The sequence below is a fragment of the Tachyglossus aculeatus genome, chromosome 1 (genome assembly GCF_015852505.1).
Source record: "Tachyglossus aculeatus isolate mTacAcu1 chromosome 1, mTacAcu1.pri, whole genome shotgun sequence".
In the NCBI taxonomy this organism is placed as follows: domain Eukaryota; kingdom Metazoa; phylum Chordata; class Mammalia; order Monotremata; family Tachyglossidae; genus Tachyglossus; species Tachyglossus aculeatus.
This window is the reverse complement of record NC_052066.1, coordinates 184,092-204,858: the sequence shown is the minus strand read 5'-3', so window position 1 is coordinate 204,858 and position 20,767 is coordinate 184,092. Positions and strand designations below refer to the sequence as shown.

At 56.4% G+C, this 20,767-nt stretch overlaps 1 protein-coding gene across 1 annotated transcript; it reads right to left on the bottom strand.

Annotated features, from left to right (window-relative positions):
• Positions 1 to 14,574: 14,574 nt before the first annotated feature.
• On the bottom strand, positions 14,575 to 20,765 carry LOC119933103 (guanylyl cyclase-activating protein 1-like). The gene is made up of 4 exons (XM_038752405.1): positions 20,568 to 20,765; positions 18,832 to 18,981; positions 15,643 to 15,733; positions 14,575 to 14,702 (listed from the first exon to the last, which is right to left on the bottom strand). Exons 1-4 carry the CDS (start codon positions 20,763 to 20,765, stop codon positions 14,575 to 14,577), a joined length of 567 nt encoding a protein of 188 aa, XP_038608333.1.
• Positions 20,766 to 20,767: the final 2 nt, after the last annotated feature.

Below are 20,767 nucleotides of genomic sequence, written 5' to 3'. Positions count from 1 at the left end.
CCCTGATACCCACAAGCCTCAGCAGCCCGGGTAGAATAGCTGACAACAGATGCTAGAGCAGCTCCACCCGGCCTGATGGTGACGGGTTGTCATCTCCCTTAGGTCAGTCCGCTTCGGGTGGGAGGAGCCAGGCCTCTTGAAGCCCAAACTCTGTGGGGCCATCTCCCTTCTCTGGTTCCATTTCTGGCCCGCAGGCTGCCCCCGCTGCCCCACCTGCCCTACATCCCAGCTGGTCCTCCAGGCGATCCTCTCTCCAGGCTAGCCGCTTATCTCAGCCATTAACCTGTCCTCTGCTCCCCACCCTCCTTATCTCCGTCCTCCTCGCTTTTATCTTTTCCGCTTCCTCTCCCACACCTGAGCCCGCCCGGCACTTGTCCTTCGTTTCATAAAAGCAAAGGAGCCTTTTCTGGTTCAGCTCTGCCTCATCCAGCCCAGGACTGTGTCTGTGCCAGCACCACCAAGACTCTAGCGCCGTTCTGGATACCGATCCTCGTGGACCATCCTTCATTCTCACTGTCCCTCTTTGACCCGGCCCGGACCATTGAACGTCCCTGACCCTCCTCCGGGGACCCAGCATGGCCCATCCAACACTTCACACTCCCTGGCCTCGTGCTGGACCCTGCAGCTACAGCGTGGGCCCTGAGGGAGAGATCTGGAGAGCAGAAAGTCCATTTTGACCCTGTCCACCCCCTCCCTGGTTCTGTAAACTCTGACCTTGCCTCTCACGGGTCTGCATCAGTGACCCGGCCTGGTTCGGCCCCCAGGTTCTTGAAGTGCAGGTGCTACTGCTGCTGCCCTGGGGAGGCCCGGACTCATGTTTTGGGTGGACCAGCGCTTGGATGTTCTGCCTGTGGCCGGCCGGACGTGGGCCTGCCTCTCCAGGTTGGGGCAGGGAGGAGACACGAGGCTGCAGGAACCCAGGCCGGGTGCCGGTCCGGGCACCACTCTGCTGCCCTTCCCCTCCCTGCCCCTGATTGTAGCTGCAGAAATCCAAGAAGCAGCTTGGCTCCGTGGAAAGAGCCCGGGCTTTGGAGTCAGAGATCATGGGTTCCAATCCTGGCTCCGCCACTTGTCAGCTGTGTGACTTTGGGCAAGTCACTTAACTTCTCTGTGCCTCAGTTCCCTCATCTGTAAAATGGGGATTAAGACTGTGAGCCCCACGTGGGACAAGCTGATCACCTTGTATCCCCCCAGTGTTTAGAACAGTGCTTTGCACATAGTAAGCACTTAACAAATGCCATCATTATTATAATAAATCCAGACCGGGGCCAGTCGGGAGCGGTTGGGGTTGGTTGGGGCAGGTTGAGGTTTGTTGAGGTTGGTCAGGGCTGGTTGGGATTGGTTGGGGTTGGCCGGTGGTCGGTTAGGAGTCCTCAGCTCCGTTTGGGTTTGATTGGGATTGGCTAAGGGCCGGGGGCTCTGCTTAGGATCGGGTGGAGCTACCGAGTGGTTCGTTAAGAGCTGGGGGCACCGGTTGGGACGGAATCGGGCTGGTTGGTGATTGGTGAGGAGCTGGGGGCTCTGGTTGGGGCTGGGAGCGCTGGCTGGGATTGGTTGGCACTGACTCTTTTAGACTGAGCCCACTGCTGGGTAGGGACTGTCTCTATATGTTGCCAACTTGTACTTCCCAAGCGCTTAGTACAGTGCTCTGCACACTGTAAGCGCTCAATAAATACGATTGATGATGGTGACTCGGCCTGGTCGGTGGTTGGTCAGGAACCGAGGGTCCTGAGCTGAGGGATTGATTGGAGTCGTTTGGGAGGGTACAGGGCAGGTAGGGTTGGTTGGATTAGTTGGGGCTCGGAGCGTGACTCGGCCTGGGAAGGGCATGGAAGGTGCCTAGCCCATCAATCAATCAATCAATCAATTGTATTTATTGAGCGCTTACTATGTGCAGAGCACTGTACTAAGCGCTTGGGAAGTACAAATTGGCAACACACAGAGACAGTCCCTACCCAACAGTGGGCTCACAGTCTAAAAGAGTGGGCTCACAGTCTAAAAGAATAGCCCATAGGAGGACCTGGATTCCAGTCTCTGCTATCTGCCAGCTGTACAATCCTGGGCAAGTCACTTCACTTCTCAGTACTTCAGTTTCCTCGTCTGTAAAATGAGGAGTCAATACCCATTCTCCCTCCTACTTAGACTGTGAGCCCCAACTGGGAGAGAAACTGTCCAGCCTGATTGACTTGAGTCTACCGTAGTGCTTGGTACCCAGTGCAAAACGCTGAGCAAATGCCCATCAGTCAGTCAATCCAGCATATTGACTGAGCACTTACTGTGTGCACAGGACTGTACGAAGTGATTGGGAGAGCACAGTATAACAATGTGACACGTTCCCTGCCCATAGTGAGTTTCCAGTCTAAGGGGGAGACAGACAATAAGATACATAAATAAGTTACAGATATGTATAGCGTGGCCTAGTGGAAAGAGCACAGGCTTGGGAGCCAGAGATCATGGGTTCTAATCCTGACTCTGCCACTTGTAAGCTGTGTGACTTTGGGCAAGTCGCTTCACTTCTGTGTGCCTCAGTTACCTCACCTGTAAAATGGGGATTAAGATCGCAAGCCCTATGTGGTACAACCTGATTGCCTTGTACCTACCCCAGTGCTTAGAACAGGGCTTGGCACATAGTAAGCACTTAACAAGTGCCATCGTTATTGTTATTATTTTAAATGCTACAGGGCTGAGGGACGGGTGAATAAAAGGAGCAAATCCAAGTGTAAGGGTGGCACAGGAGGGAGAGGGGAAAGAGGAAAGGAAGGCCTCTTGGAGGAGATGTGCCTTTAATAAGGCTTTGAAGGAGGGGAGAATAATTGTAGATAGGTTGTGAAAAGGGAGGGCATTCCAGGTTAGCAGGCAAGATGTGAGTGAGAGGTGGAAGCAAGATAGGGAAGATCAAAGTACAGAAAGTAGGTTGTCATTAGAGCCAAGTGTGCTGGCTGGGCTGTAGTAAGGAAGCAGCAGGGTGAGATGGGATGGGGTGAGCTGATTGCTCTATAAGCCAACTGTGAGGAGTTTCTGTTTGATGCCTTATTGAAAACACATCTCCTCCAAGAGGCCCCCTGACTAAACCCTCATTTCTTCTTATTCATTCATTCATTAAATCGTATTTATTGAGCGCAGCAGAGCACTGTGCTAAGTGCTTGGGAAGTACAAGTTGGCAACATATAGAGACGGTCCCTACCCAACAGCGGGCTCACAGTCTAGAAGGGGGAGACAGAGAACAAAACAAAACATATTAACAAAACAAAATAAATAGAATGAATATGTACAAATAAAATAGAGTGATAAATACATACAAACATATATACAGGTGCTGTGGGGAGGGGAGGGGGAGGAGGGGGAGAAGAAGGAGGGCTCAGTCTGGGAAGGCCTCCCGGAGGAGGTGAGCTCTCAGTAGGGCTTTGAAGGGAGGAAGAGAGCTAGCTTGGTGGATGGGCAGAGGGAGGGCATTCCAGGCCAGGGGGATGATGTGGGCCGGGGGTTGACGGCGGGAAAGGCGAGAACGAGGCCTAACGGTGAGGAGATTAGCAGCAGAGGAGCAGAGGGTGTGGGCTGGGCTGGACAAGGAGAGTAGGGAGGTGAGGTAGGAGGGGGCGAGGTGATGGACAGCCTTGAAGCCCAGGGTGAGGAGTTTTTGCCTGATGCGTAGGTTGATTGGTAGCCACTGGAGAATTTTGAGGAGGGGAGTATCATGCCCAGAGTGTTTCTGGACAAAAACAATCCGGGCAGCAGCATGAAGTATGGATTGAAGTGGGGAGAGACACGAGGATGGGAGATCAGAGAGAAGGCTGGTGCAGTAGTCCAGATGGGATAGGATGAAAGCTTGAACGAGCAGGGTAGCGGTTGGGATGGAGAGGAAAGGGCGGATCTTGGCAATGTTGCGGAGCTGAGACCGGCAGGTTTTGGTGACGGCTTGGATGTGAGGGCTGAATGAGAGAGCAGAGTCAAGGATGACACCAAGGTTGCGGGCTTGTGAGACGGGAAGGATGGTAGTGCCGTCAACAGAGATGGGAAAGTCAGGGAGAGGGCAGGGTTTGGGAGGGAAGACAAGGAGTTCAGTCTTGGACATGTTGAGTTTTAGATGGCGGGCAGACATCCAGATGGAGAGGTCTTGAAGGCAGGAGGAGATACGAGCCTGGAGGGAGGGAGAGAGAGCAGGGGCAGAGATGGAGATTTGGGTGTCATCAGCATAGAGATAATAGTTGAAGCCATGGGAGCGAATGAGTTCACCAAGGGAGTGAGTGTAGATAGAGATAGAGGGTTCTCCCAAACCCTTCTGCATCGCCCTTGATGTGAAGGTGGGTGGGCAGCCATTAGAAGTTTTTGAGGAATGGGGAGACTAGTACTGAACGTTTTTGTTGATAAATGATCTGTGCGGCAGAGTGAAGTATGGATTGGAGTGGGGAGAGACCGGAGGCTGGTAGGTCAGCTAGGAGGCCAGTAGATCAGCGAGGAGGCAGATGCGGTAGACAAGGCAGGGTAGACTAAGTGATTGGATTAACGTGGAAGCAGTTTGGATGGAGAGGAAAGGGCAGATGTGAAGGTGGAACTCACAGGATTTGGTGACAGATTGAGTCTATGGGTGGAATGAGAGATGAGTCGAGGACAAAATCAAGGTTATGGGCTTGTGAGTTAGGGAGGGTGATGGGGTTGTCTACAGTGATGGGGAGGTCAGGGTTTGGCTGAGAAGATAAGGAGTTCTATTTTGGACATGTTCAGTTTGAGGTGAAGTGGGTTGGGTGGGACATCCAAGTAGAGATGTCCTGAAGGCAGGAGGAAAAGCGAGATACATCTGCATAGAGGTGGTAGTTGAAGCCATGGGAGCGAATGACTTCTCCAAGGTAGTGGCTGTAGCTGGAGACTAGAAGGGAAAGATATGGAGGTCTGTGGGGAAGCAGAGCCAGGGGGGCAGTGACCCAGTCCATTAATGGCAAAACCTCTGCCCAGCATCGTGGCCCGCTTGGGGGCAGAAGAAGGGGTGGGGCCCGGAGGCCTTGTTGAGGAGGAACCGGGGGCTACCGCAAGGCAGAGCAGTTAGGGAGCCCAGGTTGGGCCTCGAACTGCTGCAGGAGACCCCCACAGGGATTCCCCAGGTGTGGGGCCAGGGAGGGGATGGGAATATCGCGATTCTAGACCCTGCTGTGCCGCTGGCCTGCTGGGTGACCTCAGGCAACTTAGGCAGCTTCTCTGGGCTTCTGTGTCTTCCCCAGTACAGTAGGGGGGAATGGTGCCCCAGGGCCATTGTGAGGGTGAAACAGGGTCCCAGGGGAAGAGTGGGGCGAAGGGGGGGTGAAGGCCATCACTTGCCAGCGGGGGTCGAAATGTGGGGTGTGAAGGCCATCAGTCACCAGCGTGGGGTAGGTGTGACCCATTGGGACCCGGCTGCCTGTCTCCTGGCCTGGCCCCACACCAATTTCCCTGACCAGCGGCCTTGCGTGACCGCATGTTGTGTCCATTTCCCTGACCAGCGGCCTTGCGTGCCCGCATGTTGTGTCCACTTCCCTGGCCGCTGGCCGTGTGGGTGGGTGGGGGTGCTCGGCTGCCCTGCATGGAGTTTGACTCCGGGTGTCCCCTGGCTGCCGGGTTCCTGGGACTCCTGGCTATGGGGTCTGGGCCCCGGGCCCCAGAGTGGGGTCAGACTGGCCCCACTCAGGGACCACCACCCACCCCCACGAGCAGCCCCAGGCCTGTGCTCACTTCCCCCAGGCCTGTGTCCACTCCCTCCATCCCCCGTCCCCTGCCCAATCCATTGCCCGTACCTCCGGATCACGGGGCTGTCACAGGGGTGGGCTGTGGCCTGGCTGGCCTGGAGCTTCTCATTCATTCACTCATTCAATCATCATCATCATAACAATTGTGGTATTCGTTAAGCCCGTACTGTGTGCCAAGTACTGTTCTAAGCGCTGGGGTAGATACAGCATCTTAGGTTGGACACAGTCCCTGTCCCACGTGGGGCTCACCGTCTCAATCCCCATTTTATAGATGAGGTAACTGAGGCCCAGAGAAGTGAAGTGACTTGCCCAAGGTCATACAGCAGACAAGTGGCAGAGCTGGGATTAGAACCCATGACCTCTGACTCCCAAGCCTGTGCTCTTTCCACTAAGCCGCGCTGCTTCCCGTACTTACTGTGTGCAGAGCACTATACTAACAGCTTGGGAAAGTACAATACAACAATAAACAGTGACAGTCCCTGCCCACAATGAGCTCACAGTCTAGAGCGGGGGAGATAGGCATCAACCCAAATAAGCAGACATTGATACAATAAATAAAATGACAGATATATACAAAAGTGCTGAGGGGCTGGGTGTGGGGGAAGAGCAAAGGGAGCAAGTCAGGGTGACGCAGAAGGGAGTGGGAGGTGAGGAAAAGTTGTGCTTAGTCTGGGAAGGCCTCTTGGAGGAGATGGGCCTTTAATAAAACTTTGAAGCGGGGGAGACTGAGGGTCAAGTGGCTCCTTCCTGGTCTGCCCGAGCCCCCACCAGCGGCTGTCCCAGCCCCTCCCCCCTTCCTCCTACAGTCTATCAGTCAATAAAATGGGTGTGAGTGAGGATCCTGCCTGGTTTCTGTACCAAGGCTGGACTGGTGTCGTCCCCAAAAGAAACCTTGGTCTATAATTGATCGATCGTCCCTTGTACTGGAGGAGGCACCTTGGGCTTGGCTTTGGACGTTTGGTGGCCATCATGCCAGTCTCCAGTTGGCTGCCTCCTCCCAGGCCCCGGTGCCCCCATGTGACATGCCCTGTGGCCGCCCCTCCTGGGCCCTGGTGCTGTCGTGTCCTCCTCCTCTAGACTGTGAGCTCCTTCTACGCAGGGACTGTCCCTCTTTATTGCTGTATTGTACTTTCCCAAGCTCTTAGTACGGTGCTCTGCACACAGTAAGTGCTTAATAAATACAGTTGAATGGATGAATGAGTGAATGAATATGACATGGCCCTGTGGTGTCAACCAGTGGATCTAGCAGGCTTCAAGGCTCTCTATCACCTTGCCCCCTCCTACCTAACCTCCTTTCTCTCCTTCTATAGCCCAGCCCGCACCCTCCGCTCCTCTGCTGCTAATCTCCTCACCGTACCTCGTTCTCGCCTGTCCCGCCATCGACCCCCGGCCCACGTCATCCCCCGGGCCTGGAATGCCCTCCCTCTGCCCATCCGCCAAGCTAGCTCTCTTCCTCCCTTCAAGGCCCTACTGAGAGCTCATCTCCTCCAGGAGGCCTTCCCAGACTGAGCCCCTTCCCTCCTCTCCCCCTCGTCCCCTTCTTCATCCCCCCCATCTTACCTCCTTCCCTTCCCCACAGCACCTGTATATATGTATATATGTTTGTACATATTTATTACTCTATTTATTTATTTATTTTACTTGTACATATCTATTCTATTTATTTTATTTTGTTAGTATGTTTGGTTTTGTTCTCTGTCTCCCCCTTCTAGACTGTGAGCCCACTGTTGGGCAGGGACTGTCTCTATATGTTGCCAATTTGTACTTCCCAAGTGCCTAGTACAGTGCTCTGCACACAGTAAGCGCTCAATAAATATGATTGATGATGATGATGATGACGAGCCAGGAGCAGCCCCGGGGCCTCTGAGTTAACCTGCGCTGATTGCTCTGATCCAGGGTGGCCCGAGCCGGTCCTGGGACGACGGCATCGGTGCCGGGACCAAGGGGACGGAGGCACGAGGGGAGTCAGGGAGGTGCCCATACACTGCCGCAACCCAGTTCCCAGCTTAGCCTCTGGCGTATTGGCATCTGCTCCCAGATACACCCCAACCCCCCGCCCCACCCTAGGTGAGGGGGAAACCCCCCGGCTCGCCTCCGGGGAAAGTGATGCCCAACCTCAGTGGGGTGGTCCTGGTTCTGGGCTCTCCCCAGGAGGCTGGCCACTCCAGGATGGTGGGAGTCAGGGCTGAGTGCCCTCACCCGTAGCTCCTCTCTGGAGCCTCCCCCAGTAGTGAGTGGGTGAGGTGTAATGGAGCGGGAGGTCAGTTGGAGTCAAGGAGTGAGAGGAAACGGGCAGCGGAAGGGTTGTCAGCATCATCCACGTGGACATTGAAGTCCCCAAGGATCAGTGAAGGGATGAAGAAAGAGAGAAGGGATGTGAGGAAAGGATCAGAATGGTTCCCAAAATTGGCGGTGGTAGATTATGGTAACTAGTAACTGGAGTGGGTGGTAGAGGCAGATGATCTGGATTTAAAAGGAAAGGAAGGAGGGAAGGGAGCGGTGGGATGGTGCCAAAGTAGGAGGCAAACTCCTCCCTCTTCCCTGGTGAGTCTCGGTGGGAGTTGAGGCTCCTCTGGAAGTTGGCGAGGGGGCTCTCTCCCCTGGGTTTGGGGCTAGAGCTAGGGCTGGGCTATGGCTCTGGCTTCCAGGGCCGGAGCTGGGCTCCCTGCACTTCCTTGCCCCTGACCCTGGGTCCCTTGATCCCTCCACCTCCAACCTGCCCATCTGCTACTACTGCTCTTGCCCAAACTGCCAGACTGCCCATTTGCCTGTGCTGTGCCACCTCCCATCACCCCGCTTCATACATTCAAACTCTGTGGCCAAGACTTTTTGATATCAGGGGTGGGGGCATGGAAGGATCATGAAGGAAATATGGGCATGGCGCATGGGTAGCCTCAGGGTTGGTAGAGACCCTGCCCCTGTGCTGCGGGCAGCTATCTAGAGGGTGCCAGGCAGCGGAGAGCCACTGGGCACGACTGGGGGGTGGCTGTCTGACTGAAGCAGGCCTGGAGGCAACGAGCTGCTTAGGGCAGCCTGAAAGGTGGGTGCCCATCTGGAGTGGGCTGGGAGATGGCTGTCTGTCTGAAGCAGACCAGGGGGCTGGCACCCACCTATGGCGGGCCAAAAGGTGGCTGAAACCACCTTGCCACCTGCCACCCGGAGATGTCCGATTACCTAAAATAATCTAGGTAGACTGTAAGCTTGTTGTGGGCAGGGAATGTGTCTGTTTATTGTTGTAGTGTGGTCTCCCAAGCGCTCAGTACAGGGCACTGCACACAGTCAGCACTCAGTAAAAACTGACTAGTGTATGGGATGAAGCTGAGCCTGGCAGCCACTGTTGGTGAAATTCACCCATGAGGGAGGGTATGGCTGACAAAGAGATTGGGTGTGTGGGGCCCCACCCCACTGGGAAGACTCACACTAGGTGAGGTGTTGACACAAGGTGGGGGTCCTTGGGGCTGAAGACCTGGGGCCCCAAGCTAAGGGGGTCCCCTCCCCTGCTCCAGCCCCCACCCTCCAAAAGCACCCTAAAAGCCACCCTCAAGCACAACTACTTCCCCTTCCGATCACTCCCTTTCCGGCAGCCGGACTCCCTCCCCTCTCCAGGCTCAGAAGCGGGGAGCGGGAGAGCCACAGGAGAGGGAAGCCTGTCCCTCCCAGATTATGTGGTCTTTCACAGGGTGCCTTCTGGCCTCACCTTTGGCTCAGGATGCTCACGGTGACAGAACATAATAATAATGGTATTTGTTAAGCGCTTGCAACGTGTCAAGCATTGTTCTCAGCACAGGGGTAGATACACGCTCATCAGGTTGAGCGTGTCCCTCATGGGGCTCTCAGTCTTACTCCCCATTTTAGAGAGGAGGGTCCTGAGGCACAGAGAAGGGAAGCAACTTGCCCAAGGTCACACAGCAGACAAGTGGCAGAGCTGGGATTAGAACCCAGGTCCTTCGCCTGGGCTCTATCCCTAGGCCATGCTACTTTCCTAGGGGGTACTAAGACCAGTGGACCTGAGGAAACGCTTATTTGAGGAGTCAGTGCCTGGTTTCCACGTGGTTGTTAGTTCACTATGGGCAAGAGAACCTGCCTACCAACTCTTTATACTGTACTCTCCCAAGCACTTAACGTAGTGCTTTGGACACAGTAAGCGCTCAATAAATACCATTGATTCGCCGGCCCTGGATGGTATGAGGAGGAGGTCAACCCTGGCCCTGGACAGTGTTGTTGGGGAAGCAAAGGGAAGGAGTACAGGGCTCTGCAAAAAGGAAGCGCTCAGTAAATACCACTGATGTTGGTTAAGGTAGAGAGATACCTGAGATATGTGTGGGGGACCGTTCCTAGGGAAACCTACCCCACAAGATAACAATAGTTGTTATTGAAAGATTGGAGGGTTTTTGAGAAAATAGTGAGACTGACTTGTTTGTACCAGTGAGAACTTGCCCAGAAGCCCTGCTTCGGTTGGGGCGGAGCTTCCCACCTCACCCCATGAGGTGGCCTGGGCCTTCTCCTTCCACACCAGGCACGCACAGGGCCAAAGAGAAATTATTTTTGCCTAATGAATGGTCACACCAAGCGTATGTAGCATGCCAGCACATACTAAGCTATGCCTTTGCAGTGGACAGTGTGGGCATAGGAAGAAGCAACCCATGTCATTCCAGCATCTGGGTGGCACTCACGTGAACCACAGAGGAGGAAATGTGAGCCCGAGAGTGAGGCGGGGGCTCTATTGATCTCACAGGCTCTAGTCCCCAGGTCCCACTGTTCGCTGCTTTTGCCCTGGACTCTGGGCACTGGACTTCTGGCTCTCTTTTGATTTTGGGGGGAGGGGAGTCTTTTGGCAGAGAGTAGTGCTCTGTATGGGGGCAAGAGTCTGTGGGGACCCAGTCAATAAACTCAGCTTTATTCACACAATGGGGGTAGCTTATTGTCAGATAACTGCTCAGATGGGGACAGGGAAGAAGTCACCTGGGTTCCTAGCTAATAAGCACGCAGGGAAGGTCAGTCCCAGCTCTGGATGTGGGGAGGGGAGGGTCTGTCCTGGCCTGGGATGGCAGGAGAGGAGGGTCAGCTCTGGGCCTGGATCTTGTGAAGGGAATGTCAATCCTGGCCCTGGACAAGGAGAGGTGAGTGGACCTTTTCAATCTGGGAGCATTAGGCCGTGTTTCAGGGTTGGATTGCTATTGGTGGCGTAGTTTGATAGGCTTGGCCTGGTGGAATGGGCCACCCATGACTCCCTCTGGAAGGGGCTCAGGAGGCAGAGTGAAAGCTGGGGACAGAGTGAGGATCAGTGGGGTCTCAGCCCAAGAGATCTGTTTGGGGTAGGGGAGGGCCTGCCTTGCCTAGAGATGGGGGATCAGTCAGATGACCTTGTGTGCTGGGCCAGTTCTGTGAGGGGGTCTTTGGGAAGTCTGCACCGATGGTCATTACCCTGTGTGGAGGGAGAGCCGGACTCGGGAGCTAGCGGTGCCCCTGTCCTCCACCACTGTGAGTGGTCCTGTTGTCAATGGTCCTGCCCAGTGCGTTGTCGGTGATCACGCCCGTGCCGAGTATGGTCCCAAAGAGTACCTCCGTGCTGTTTGTGTTCCCGGTGAGCATGTCTGTGCTGCTTGTGGTCCCAGCATCCGTGCTTTTGTTGTTCAGGTTCCGGTGTTTGTGGTTATGCTCTTGTGGTCCCAGTGGGGTGGCCGTACTGTTTACGGTCACACTGTTCCAAGTCCAGACAAAAGTAGCTGTGCTATTCAGTGGCCCCGGTGAGCATGTCTGTACGGTATGTGGTCCAAGCAATTGTGTCTGTGCTGTTCACGGACCCAGTGTTGGTGGTTTTGTTGTTCCTTGTCCCGATGTTTGTAGTTTGCCGTCCGTGGTCCTGGTGGGATGATCACACTGCTCATGGCTGCCACATTTTTCAAGGTTCGGCCTAATGTGGTTGTGCTGTCCTTAGTTCTGGTGATCGTGGCTGTGCTGACTGTGGCCCTGATGTTTGTGGTTTTGCTGTCCGTGGTCCCGTTGGTGTGGTCATATTGTTCATGGTCACATCATTCATGGTCCAGCCGAATGCAGCTGTGCTGTCCAAGCTCTCTGTAAGTGTGATTGTGCAGTGCATGATCCTAGCATTTGTGGTTTTGTTATTTGTGGTCCTGGTGGGTTGGTCATACTGCTCTTGGTCACTTTGTTCAAGGTCCGGCTGAACTTGGCTGTGCTGTTCGTGATCCTGGTGAGAATGTTCATGCTATCTGTGGTCCCGGCATTTTTGGTTTTATTGTTCGTGGTCTCGGTGGCATGGTCATACTATTCATGGTCACATTGGTCAAGGTCTGGTCGAGAGGGCCACTGCTGTTTGTGGTCCTGGTGAGCATATCTTTGCCGTTCATGGTCCCGACATTTGTGGGTCTGTTGTTCGTGGTCCCGTTGGGGTGATTGTACTGTTCACGGTTACACTGTTTGAAGTCCAGCTGAACACGTCTGCCCTTTTTGTGGTCCTGATGAGCATGACTGTGCTGAGCGTTGTGACTGCAGTGATCTCTGGCTTTGTCCATAGTATCCTGAGCTGTGCACATCCCTTGGAGATATCCCATGATGTCATCCCCAGCCTCGTGCCTCCCGGATCTCTGGGTGAGTGGCTGCAGCTGGACCTTGCCTGCTGCTGATTTGCTGGGCAGCCCGCTGGCAACCCCGGGCACCATGTGCCATCAGCACTACCTGCCCCTGGTGGCGACCACTTGGCCCACTGGTCCACCCTGTGCTGCTGTGGGGCTGAGCTCCTGGCCCACAGATTCTGTGCTGTCCCTGCCCTGGCCATTCTCCCTGACCCCAACGCCACCCTCCCATGAGACTGACTGTCCACCATCCCGGGGCTTGGCCTTTCCCTACCTACTGACAGGGCTCCCCTGCTGGCTGTCTCCCCAGCCCTGCCCCCCCTCCCCACCATCCACAGCATCCGCTTAACCCCGGCTGGCCTTTACCACCTGGCCATGGCCTAGTCTCTCCTCAGGGACCAGTGTTCAGTGCCTACCATCCCACTCCAACTTTTTCTGCCCCCCACCCCCCCCCCACCCCAAGCTGAGCCCCTCATCCTCTAGTGGCTTCTACCCAACCCAGGGGAGTGGAGGTGAGAAGACACGGCTCACAGCCTCATCACATCTTCCGTGTACCTCTCTGAGGTGCCTCACTGTGGTGCCTCACCTATAGCACCTCCCTATGGTGTCTTGCCTGTGATGCCTACCTGTGGCATCTCTTCTGTGGTGCCTCACCTGTGGGACCTCCCCTGTGACACCTCCTTCAAGACTCAGCTGTGCTGGCCACCAAGGCCAGGGTAGTAGCAGTAGCAGCAGCAGCAGAAGCAACCAAACTGGCAGAATGTTCCCTTGTTCCACTCCCTACACTGCCCACTGCTCTCGGCCAGGGAGGTGGTATCCGGGGGGGGGGGCGGGGGGGGTACATCCCAGGAGAGGTGCCTGACTGGGGGAAGTGTCCATCCCGGAGGAGGCATAACTCCTGGGAGAGGCATCCATGTTGGGGGGAGGCCTATATCTCCCGCCTCTGAGGAGGCACCCATACTGAGCAGTCATCCATCCGGGAGAGGGGGGGAGGGCATACATCCAGTGGGGGGCATCCATTCCGGGAAAGGAGTCCATCCTGGGGGAGGCATCCGTCTGGGGTGGGGTGTCCACCCCAGGGAGGCACCTGCCGCGGGGAGGTGCCCATCTTGGGGAGGCAACCATCCCCAGCTCCACTCTCCGCTGCCTTGGGGCACCAAGCAAGACTGTCTGGTCCAAGTCTGGAGACCCTTCCCTGGGGAGGACAGGCTGGACTGCAGGGGACTGATGGAGCAGCCCCAGACAGGCAGATGGGCAGGCAGGCAGGCAGGCAAGCAGGCAGGCAGGAGCAGACAGATGGCACAGACAGCCAGACAGGCACAGGCAGACCAGGACAGACAGACAAGCAGACAGGCAGGTAGGTACAGACAGACAGACTGGCACAGATGAACAGACAGGCAGGCAGGCAGGTAGGCAGGCAGATGGGGGGAGAGCAGGGAGGGACAGCTTCCTCTTTTGCTTCTGAGGTTTGACTCAGGTGGGAATCTGGGGCTGGGACTAGGGGCGGGAGATTGAGGCTGGGGCTGGGTTTGGGACTGGGCTAGGGCCAGGGCTCGGGACAGGAACAGGGGCCTGGGTCTGGGGCTTGGGCCAGGGGCTGGGGCTAGGGCTAGGTCAGAGGCCGTTGCCGGGCCCAGGGCCATGGACTTAGTCTCTGACTTCAGCTCAGCCAGGTCCTGGGGTCTGGGGGTCCATCTGACATCTCCCTGGAGTCCAAGTGAGCAGTCCGGCCTCCGACCAAGGCTCACCTCCCACCCACGCCAGACTCTGGGGGACCCCTGACCCAGCCCATTCCCCGTGCCAGTTTGCTCCCCGCCCCCTGCCCTGTCCTGTCCTGCCTGGCCCCCCGCCCCAGTTACCCCTCGCCTCCCCACCCCCAGCCCCACTCCAGCCACGCTGTGTCTCTGCCGGTCGATCATGGCCATGATGTCGGTCAGGTCCAGGCTGTTCATCATCAAATTCATGCACTCCTCGTCCAGCTTGGCCCCTTCCCGAGCTCCTCCAATCCCAGCCTCCCCCGGCTCCTCCTAAAGCCCCCAGCCCCCTGCCCCCTGCCCCCTGCCCCCCACCCCAGCTCAGCCCAGCCCACCCCCTGGCTGCAGAACTTATAACGCTGTGTCTCAGCCGGTCGATCACGGCCACAGTGTGGGTCAGGTCCAGGCTGTTCCCCACTCATGAACTGCTCCTCCAGCTTGACCCCCAATCCCAGCCGCCCCCCGTCCCCAGCCCAGCCCAGCCCAGCCCACCCTACCCCCCGGCCACGAGGCCTAGATGCTGTGTCTCCGCTGGTCGATCATGGCCACGATGTGGGTCAGGTCCAGGCTGTTCATCATCACACTCATGAACTCCTCATCCAGCTTGGCCCCTTCCACAAACTCCTCCAGGGACAGTTCACCTGCCGGACCCAGCCGGGTCAGTGACCGGCCCGCCGCCCCCACGGGGCTGGGCACCACCAAGAGCCTTGGCCAACGTCCACTGGTTATTGTCCCTGATTGCCCCTCTGGGGCAGGGATTGAATCTGGTGTTGCCCAGCTCCCGCCCTAGCCCCGGCCCCAGCTCCATCTCCAACAAGTCCAGCCCAGCCCCAGCTTCATCCCCAGCCCAGCCCAGCCCAAGCCCCAGCCCAGGTCCAATCCCCATACCAGCTCTTCCCCTCCTGGCCCCAGCCCAACCCCATCTCCCAGGCTAGCCCAGGCCCAGCCCCCAGCCCCAGCTCAGTTCCAGCCCAGCCCCATCCCCCAGGCCAGCCCAGTTCCAGCCCAGCCCCATCCCCCAAGCCAGCCCAGTTCCAGCCCAGCCCCATCCCCCAGGCCAGCCCAGTCCCTGGCCCTCTCCCAGCCTAGGCCAAGTCCTCAGGCCAGGCCACACCACCATGCCTGGCCCTTATGCAGCCCTATCCCCCCAGGTCAGCCTAGACCTAGCCCAGGTCCAGCCCTCAGCCCCATAACCCAGGTCAGCCCAGTTCCCAGCCCTAGCCCCAGCCCAGTACTTGGGCCAGCCCCACTTCACCTGGTCCCAGCCCAATCCCATCCCCTAGAGCCTGCCCAGCCCCATCCCTCAGCCCCAGCCCCAGCCCCCCGCCTCATCCCCTAGGTCAGCTCAGCCCCAGCCCCTAGTCCGGCCCCACCCAGCCTGGCCCCAGCCCCCAGCTCCATCCTCCAGGCCAGCTCAGTCCCCAGCCCCACTTTTTGTGGCCCCAGCCCAGCCCCATCCCCCTGGCCCAGCCCCGGCCCGGGCCCGGCCACCAGGCCAGCCCCCACATGCCTGGCCCCAGCCTCAGCCAACATCGGGAAGCCACCACCCGGCTCCGAGCTGCAGCTGCCCAGGGGCCTCACCGTCGCCGTTGATGTCGATTCTGTCAAACACACGGTTGGTGAACTCCTCAGCGCTGGTCTCGTGCTCACAGCCATTGATGGCGCGGATCGCCTGCGGGCACAGGGTTGGGGGCTTGGAGCCCTGAGAACCCCGGGATGTGGAGACTCCGGCCCCCGGCACAGTGGGGATCTGAACTGACCCATGGCACGTGGGGGCCGGCCAGATCTGAGAGGACCGGGGGACCCAGGCCTGGGTCCAGGCAGCCACGCCTGGAGTTGAATTCCGGGTCTGGGTCCAGTAACTTGTCACCACTTTAAATTTATCCTTTCCTGCCTTAACTCTGCCCTTTCCTCTGCCGGACAAAACTATTTTTCTTCCCTTACTGACACCCATGCCCATCACCCCCCTCAGCTGTTCCAGACATTTAACACCCTCCTCAGGCCCTCTGTTCCTCCCCCTCCTCCATCCCTCACCCCCAGTGATCTGGCCTCCTACTTCATTAGTAAAATTAACACCATCAGGTCTGAGCTCCCCAACGTCACCCCTCCCCCTTCCTCATCCCCCGCCCGGCTCTCAACCCTCTCTGCTACTCTCCCATCCTTCCCAGCAGTATCTTCAGATGAGATCTCCTCCCTCCTCTCAAGTGCCACCCCATCCACCTGTGCTTCGGACCCCATTCCCTCTCATCTTATGACAACTCTCACCCCTTCCCTCCTCCCCTCCTTAACTTCCATCTTCAACCGCTCACTCTCCGCTGGTTCATTCCCCTCTGCCTTCAAACAGGCCCATATCTCCCCCATCCTAAAAAAACCCTCTCTTGACCCCACTGTCCCTTCTAGTTATCGCCCTATCTCCCTCTTACTCTTTCTTTCCAAACTACTAGAATGAATCGTCCACACTCGCTGCCTCAAATTCCTCAACTCCAACTCTCTCCTAGAACCCCTCCAACCTGTCTTCCATCTCCTTCACTCCACCGAAGCTGCCCTCTCAAAGGTCACCAATGACCTCCTTCTTGCCAAATCCAATGGCTCCTACTCTATCCTAATCCTCCTTGACCTTTCGGCTGCCTTCGAAACTGTGGACCACCCCCTTCTCCTCAACACACTATTCAACCTTGGCTTCACAGACTCTGTCCTCTCCCGGTTCTCCTCTTATCTCTCTGGCCGTTCATTCTCAGTCTTCTCCTTCACGGGCTCCTCCTCCCCCTCCCATTTCCTTACTGTAGGGGTTTCTCAAGGGTCAGTTCTTGGTCCCCTTCTGTTATCTATCTATACTTACTTCCTTGGGGAACTCATCCGCTCCCACAACTTCAACTATCATCTCTACACTTATGACACCCAAATCTACATCTCTCCCCTGCCGCCCCCCACACCCTGGTTCTCTCTCCCTCCCTCCAGACTTGTATCTCTTCCTGCCTTCAGGACATCTCCATCTGGATGCCTGCCCGCCATCTAAAACTCAGTATGTCCAAGACTGAGCTCCTTACCTTCACTCCCAAACCCTGTCCTCTCCCTGAATCTCCCGCCACTGCAGATGACACTACCATCCTTCCCTTCTCACAAGCCCGCAACCTTGGTTTCATCCTTGACTCTGCTCTCTCATTCACCCCACACATCCAATCCGTCACCAAAACCTACCGGTCTCACCTCCACAACATCGCCAAGATCCACCCTTTCCTCTCTATCCATATCACTACCTTGCTGGTTCAGTCTCTCATCCTATCCCGGCTGGATTACTGCATCAGCCTCCTTTCTGATCTCCCATCCTCTTGTCTCTCCCCGCTTCAGTCTACACTTCACTCTGCTGCCGGATTATCTTTGTACAGAAACGCTCTGGGCATGTCACTCCCCTTCTCAAAAATCTCCAGTGGTTGCATGTCAACCTTCGAATCAAGCAAAAACTCCTCACTCTCGGCTTCAAGGCTGTCCATCACCTCGCCCCCTCCTACCTCACCTCCCTTCTCTCCTTCTACAGGCCAGCCCGCTCACTCCACTTCTCTGCCGCTAACCTCCTCACTGTGCCTCTTTCTCGCCTGTCCCACCGTTGACCCCTGGCCCACATCCTTCCTCTGGCCTGGAATGCCCTCCCTCCATACATCCACCAAACTAGCTCTCTTCCTCCCTTCAAAGCCCTACTGAGAGCGCACCTACCCCAGGAGGCTTTCCCTGACTGAGCCCCCGCTTTTTTCCTCTCCTCTTCTTCCCCTCCCCCATCACCCCCCCTCCCTCTGCCTTAGCCCTTTCCCCTCCCCACAACACTTGTATATATTTGTACATATTTACTATATTTTATTAATGATGTGTATATAGATATAATTCTATTTTTTCTGATGGTTTTGACACCTATCTACTTGTTTTTTTGGTTTTTTTGGTCTGTCTCCCCCCTTCTAGACTGTGAGCCCGTTGTTGGATAGGGACCATCTCTATATGTTGCCGATTTGTACTTCCCAGGTGCTTAGTACAGTGCTCTGCACACAGTAAGCGCTCAATAAATAAATAAGCGCTCAATAAAGAGAAGCAGCATGGCTCAGTGGAAAGAGCCTGGGCTTTGGAGTCAGAGGTCATGGGTTCAAACCCCAGCTCTGTCAATTGTCAGCTGTGTGATTTTGGGAAAGTCACTTAACTTCTCTCTGCCTCAGTTCCCTCATCTGTAAAATGGGAAATTAAGACTGTGAGCTCCCCATGAGACAACCTGATCACCTTGTAACCTCCCCAGTGCTTAGAACAGTGCTTTGCGCATAGTAAGCGCTTAATAAATGCCATTATTATTATTTTATTATTAGACTGTGAGCCCACTGTTGGGTAGGGACTGTCTCTATATGTTGCCAACTTGTACTTCCCAAGCGCTTAGTACAGTGCTCTGCACACAGTAAGTGCTCAATAAATACAATTGATTGATTGATTGATTATTATTATTATTAATAAATACGATTGAATGAATGACTGCTGGTGCCCCCGGGAGGGGTTCAGTTCCCCTGGGCTCTGGGCTCTGCTCGGTTGGATTGGCAAAGGACTGGGGCTGGAGCCAGGTTTCCCAGGGGTCTGGGGTCAGAGGTCAGGGTTTGGGAGTCGACCCTGGGGTCCCAGGCTCTGCTCGACCGGGTGGCAGAGGGCCAGGGTTGGGGCAATCTGGGCTCTACAGTAGGAGGGCTGGAGCTGGGCTTCCTGGGGGCACGGGGTCAGAGGTCAGGGTCACCCCCAGCGAGGTACCTTGATGATGTTGAGCAGCTCGTGCCGGTCGATGCAGCCGTTGCCATCCACGTCATAGAGCTTGAAGTACCAGCGCAGCTTCTGCTCCATCTTCCCCCGGAGGACCAGGCTCAGGGCTGCCACGTACTCCATGAAGTCGATGTGGCCGTCCTATGAGCAGGGACGCACCCGGGATCAGGATTATGGTACACGTCCCCCACCGGGGTCACGGCAGCACATGTCCGCTCCCGGGGTCACAGGTGGGGGATGCGCCCTCCCCTGAGGTCACAAGTGGGGACAAGGCTGCCGGTAGGGTCACAGGTGGGGAATACATCTGCCCCCAGGGTCACAGTGGGACATGTCCACCCCTGGGGTCACAGGCAGGTGATATGTCCACCCCGGGGTCACAAGCAGGGACACGGTTGACCCCAGGGTGTCAGTAGGACACACCTGCTCCGGAGCCACAGGCGGTAACATGACTGCCCCTGGAGTCACAGGTGGGGAGACATTCATCCCTGGGATCCCGGGTTGGGGGATAGATCCAGCTCTGAGGACACAAGCAGGGACACAGAGATGCAGCGTGGCTCAGTGGAAGGAGCACAGGCTTTGGTGTCAGAGGTCATGGGTTCAAGTCCCGACTCCGCCAATTGTCAGCTATGTGACTTTGGGCAAGTCACTTAATTACTCTGTGCCTCAGTTACCTCATCTGTAAAATGGGGATTAAGACTGTGAGCCCCACGAAGGGCAACCTGATCACCTTGTAACCTCCCCAGCATTTAGAACAGTGCTTTGCACATAGTAAGCACTTAATAAATGTCATAATAATGATAATAATTATTATTATTATCTACCCCTGGAGTCACAGGCGGGGAATACATCTACCCCAAGGGTCACAGGCAGGGGCTACGTCTGTCCCCGGATTCATAGATGGGTACACATCCACCCCCTATATCCAACCTGGGGTCACAGGCAGGGGACATTGTGACTTCTGGGGTCACAGGTGGGGACACTGTGACCCTGGGGGGCCACAGACAGGGACACACCCATCTCCTCCTCTAATAATAATAATAATGATGGTATTTGTTAAGTGCTTACTAGATGCCAAGCACTGTTCTAAGCACTGGGGTCCAGCTTGTCCCACGTGGGGCTCACAGTCTTAATCCCCATTTTACAGATGAGGGAACTGAGGCACAGAGAAGTGAAGTGACTTAGAACCCACCACCTGTGACTCCCAAGCCCGGGATCTTTCCACTGAGCCACACTGCTTCTTCTCCCAAATCTCACGTGCTCTGGAGTGGTGGCATTGACTCGGGAAGGATGGAGGAGCAGAGACTCCTCTCCCCTCCAATGGGGTGGGGAGGAGGTGGGCCAGGCCAGCCTCATGTGTGATCCCGGAGATAGACCCTGCCAGAGTGACTCTGTGCTGGGCTGGAATTAACCTTCTTCTTGACAGGAATGTGCGCTGCTGCCTGGATTTAGGCAGGTGGCCTCTCCCGCCCTTCCCTCCTCCCTCTGCCTGCCGTGGTGGTTCTGGGCTCTGTCCTCTGCAGAGGCAGGGCCAGGGCCGGAGACTCCTGGCTGTGGCCAGCATCAAGGTGGGGGGACTGGCCTCCGAGGGGCCGTGGCCTCCTGGGCCAGCAGGGCCCCCACCCAGGTCACCCCACCCACCCCTCTGCCTTTCGGCCGGCCGTGGCCCTGCCCCCTCTCAGGTGGCAGTCCGGTGGGGGAGAGGGCCGCCTGTGGGCCCCACGGGATACCTTGTTCATGTCAAAGGTGCGGAACATCTGCTCGATGTAGCTGTTGGCCTCCGGGTCCAGCCCGCGCAGCCCAAAGAACTGCTTGAACTCGTGCTCGGTCAGCTGGCCCGACGGACACTCCGTCATGAACTTCTTGTACCAGTGGTGGATCTCCACGGCCTGCAGGTCGTCTACGGTGGCGCTGCCGTTATTGCCCATAT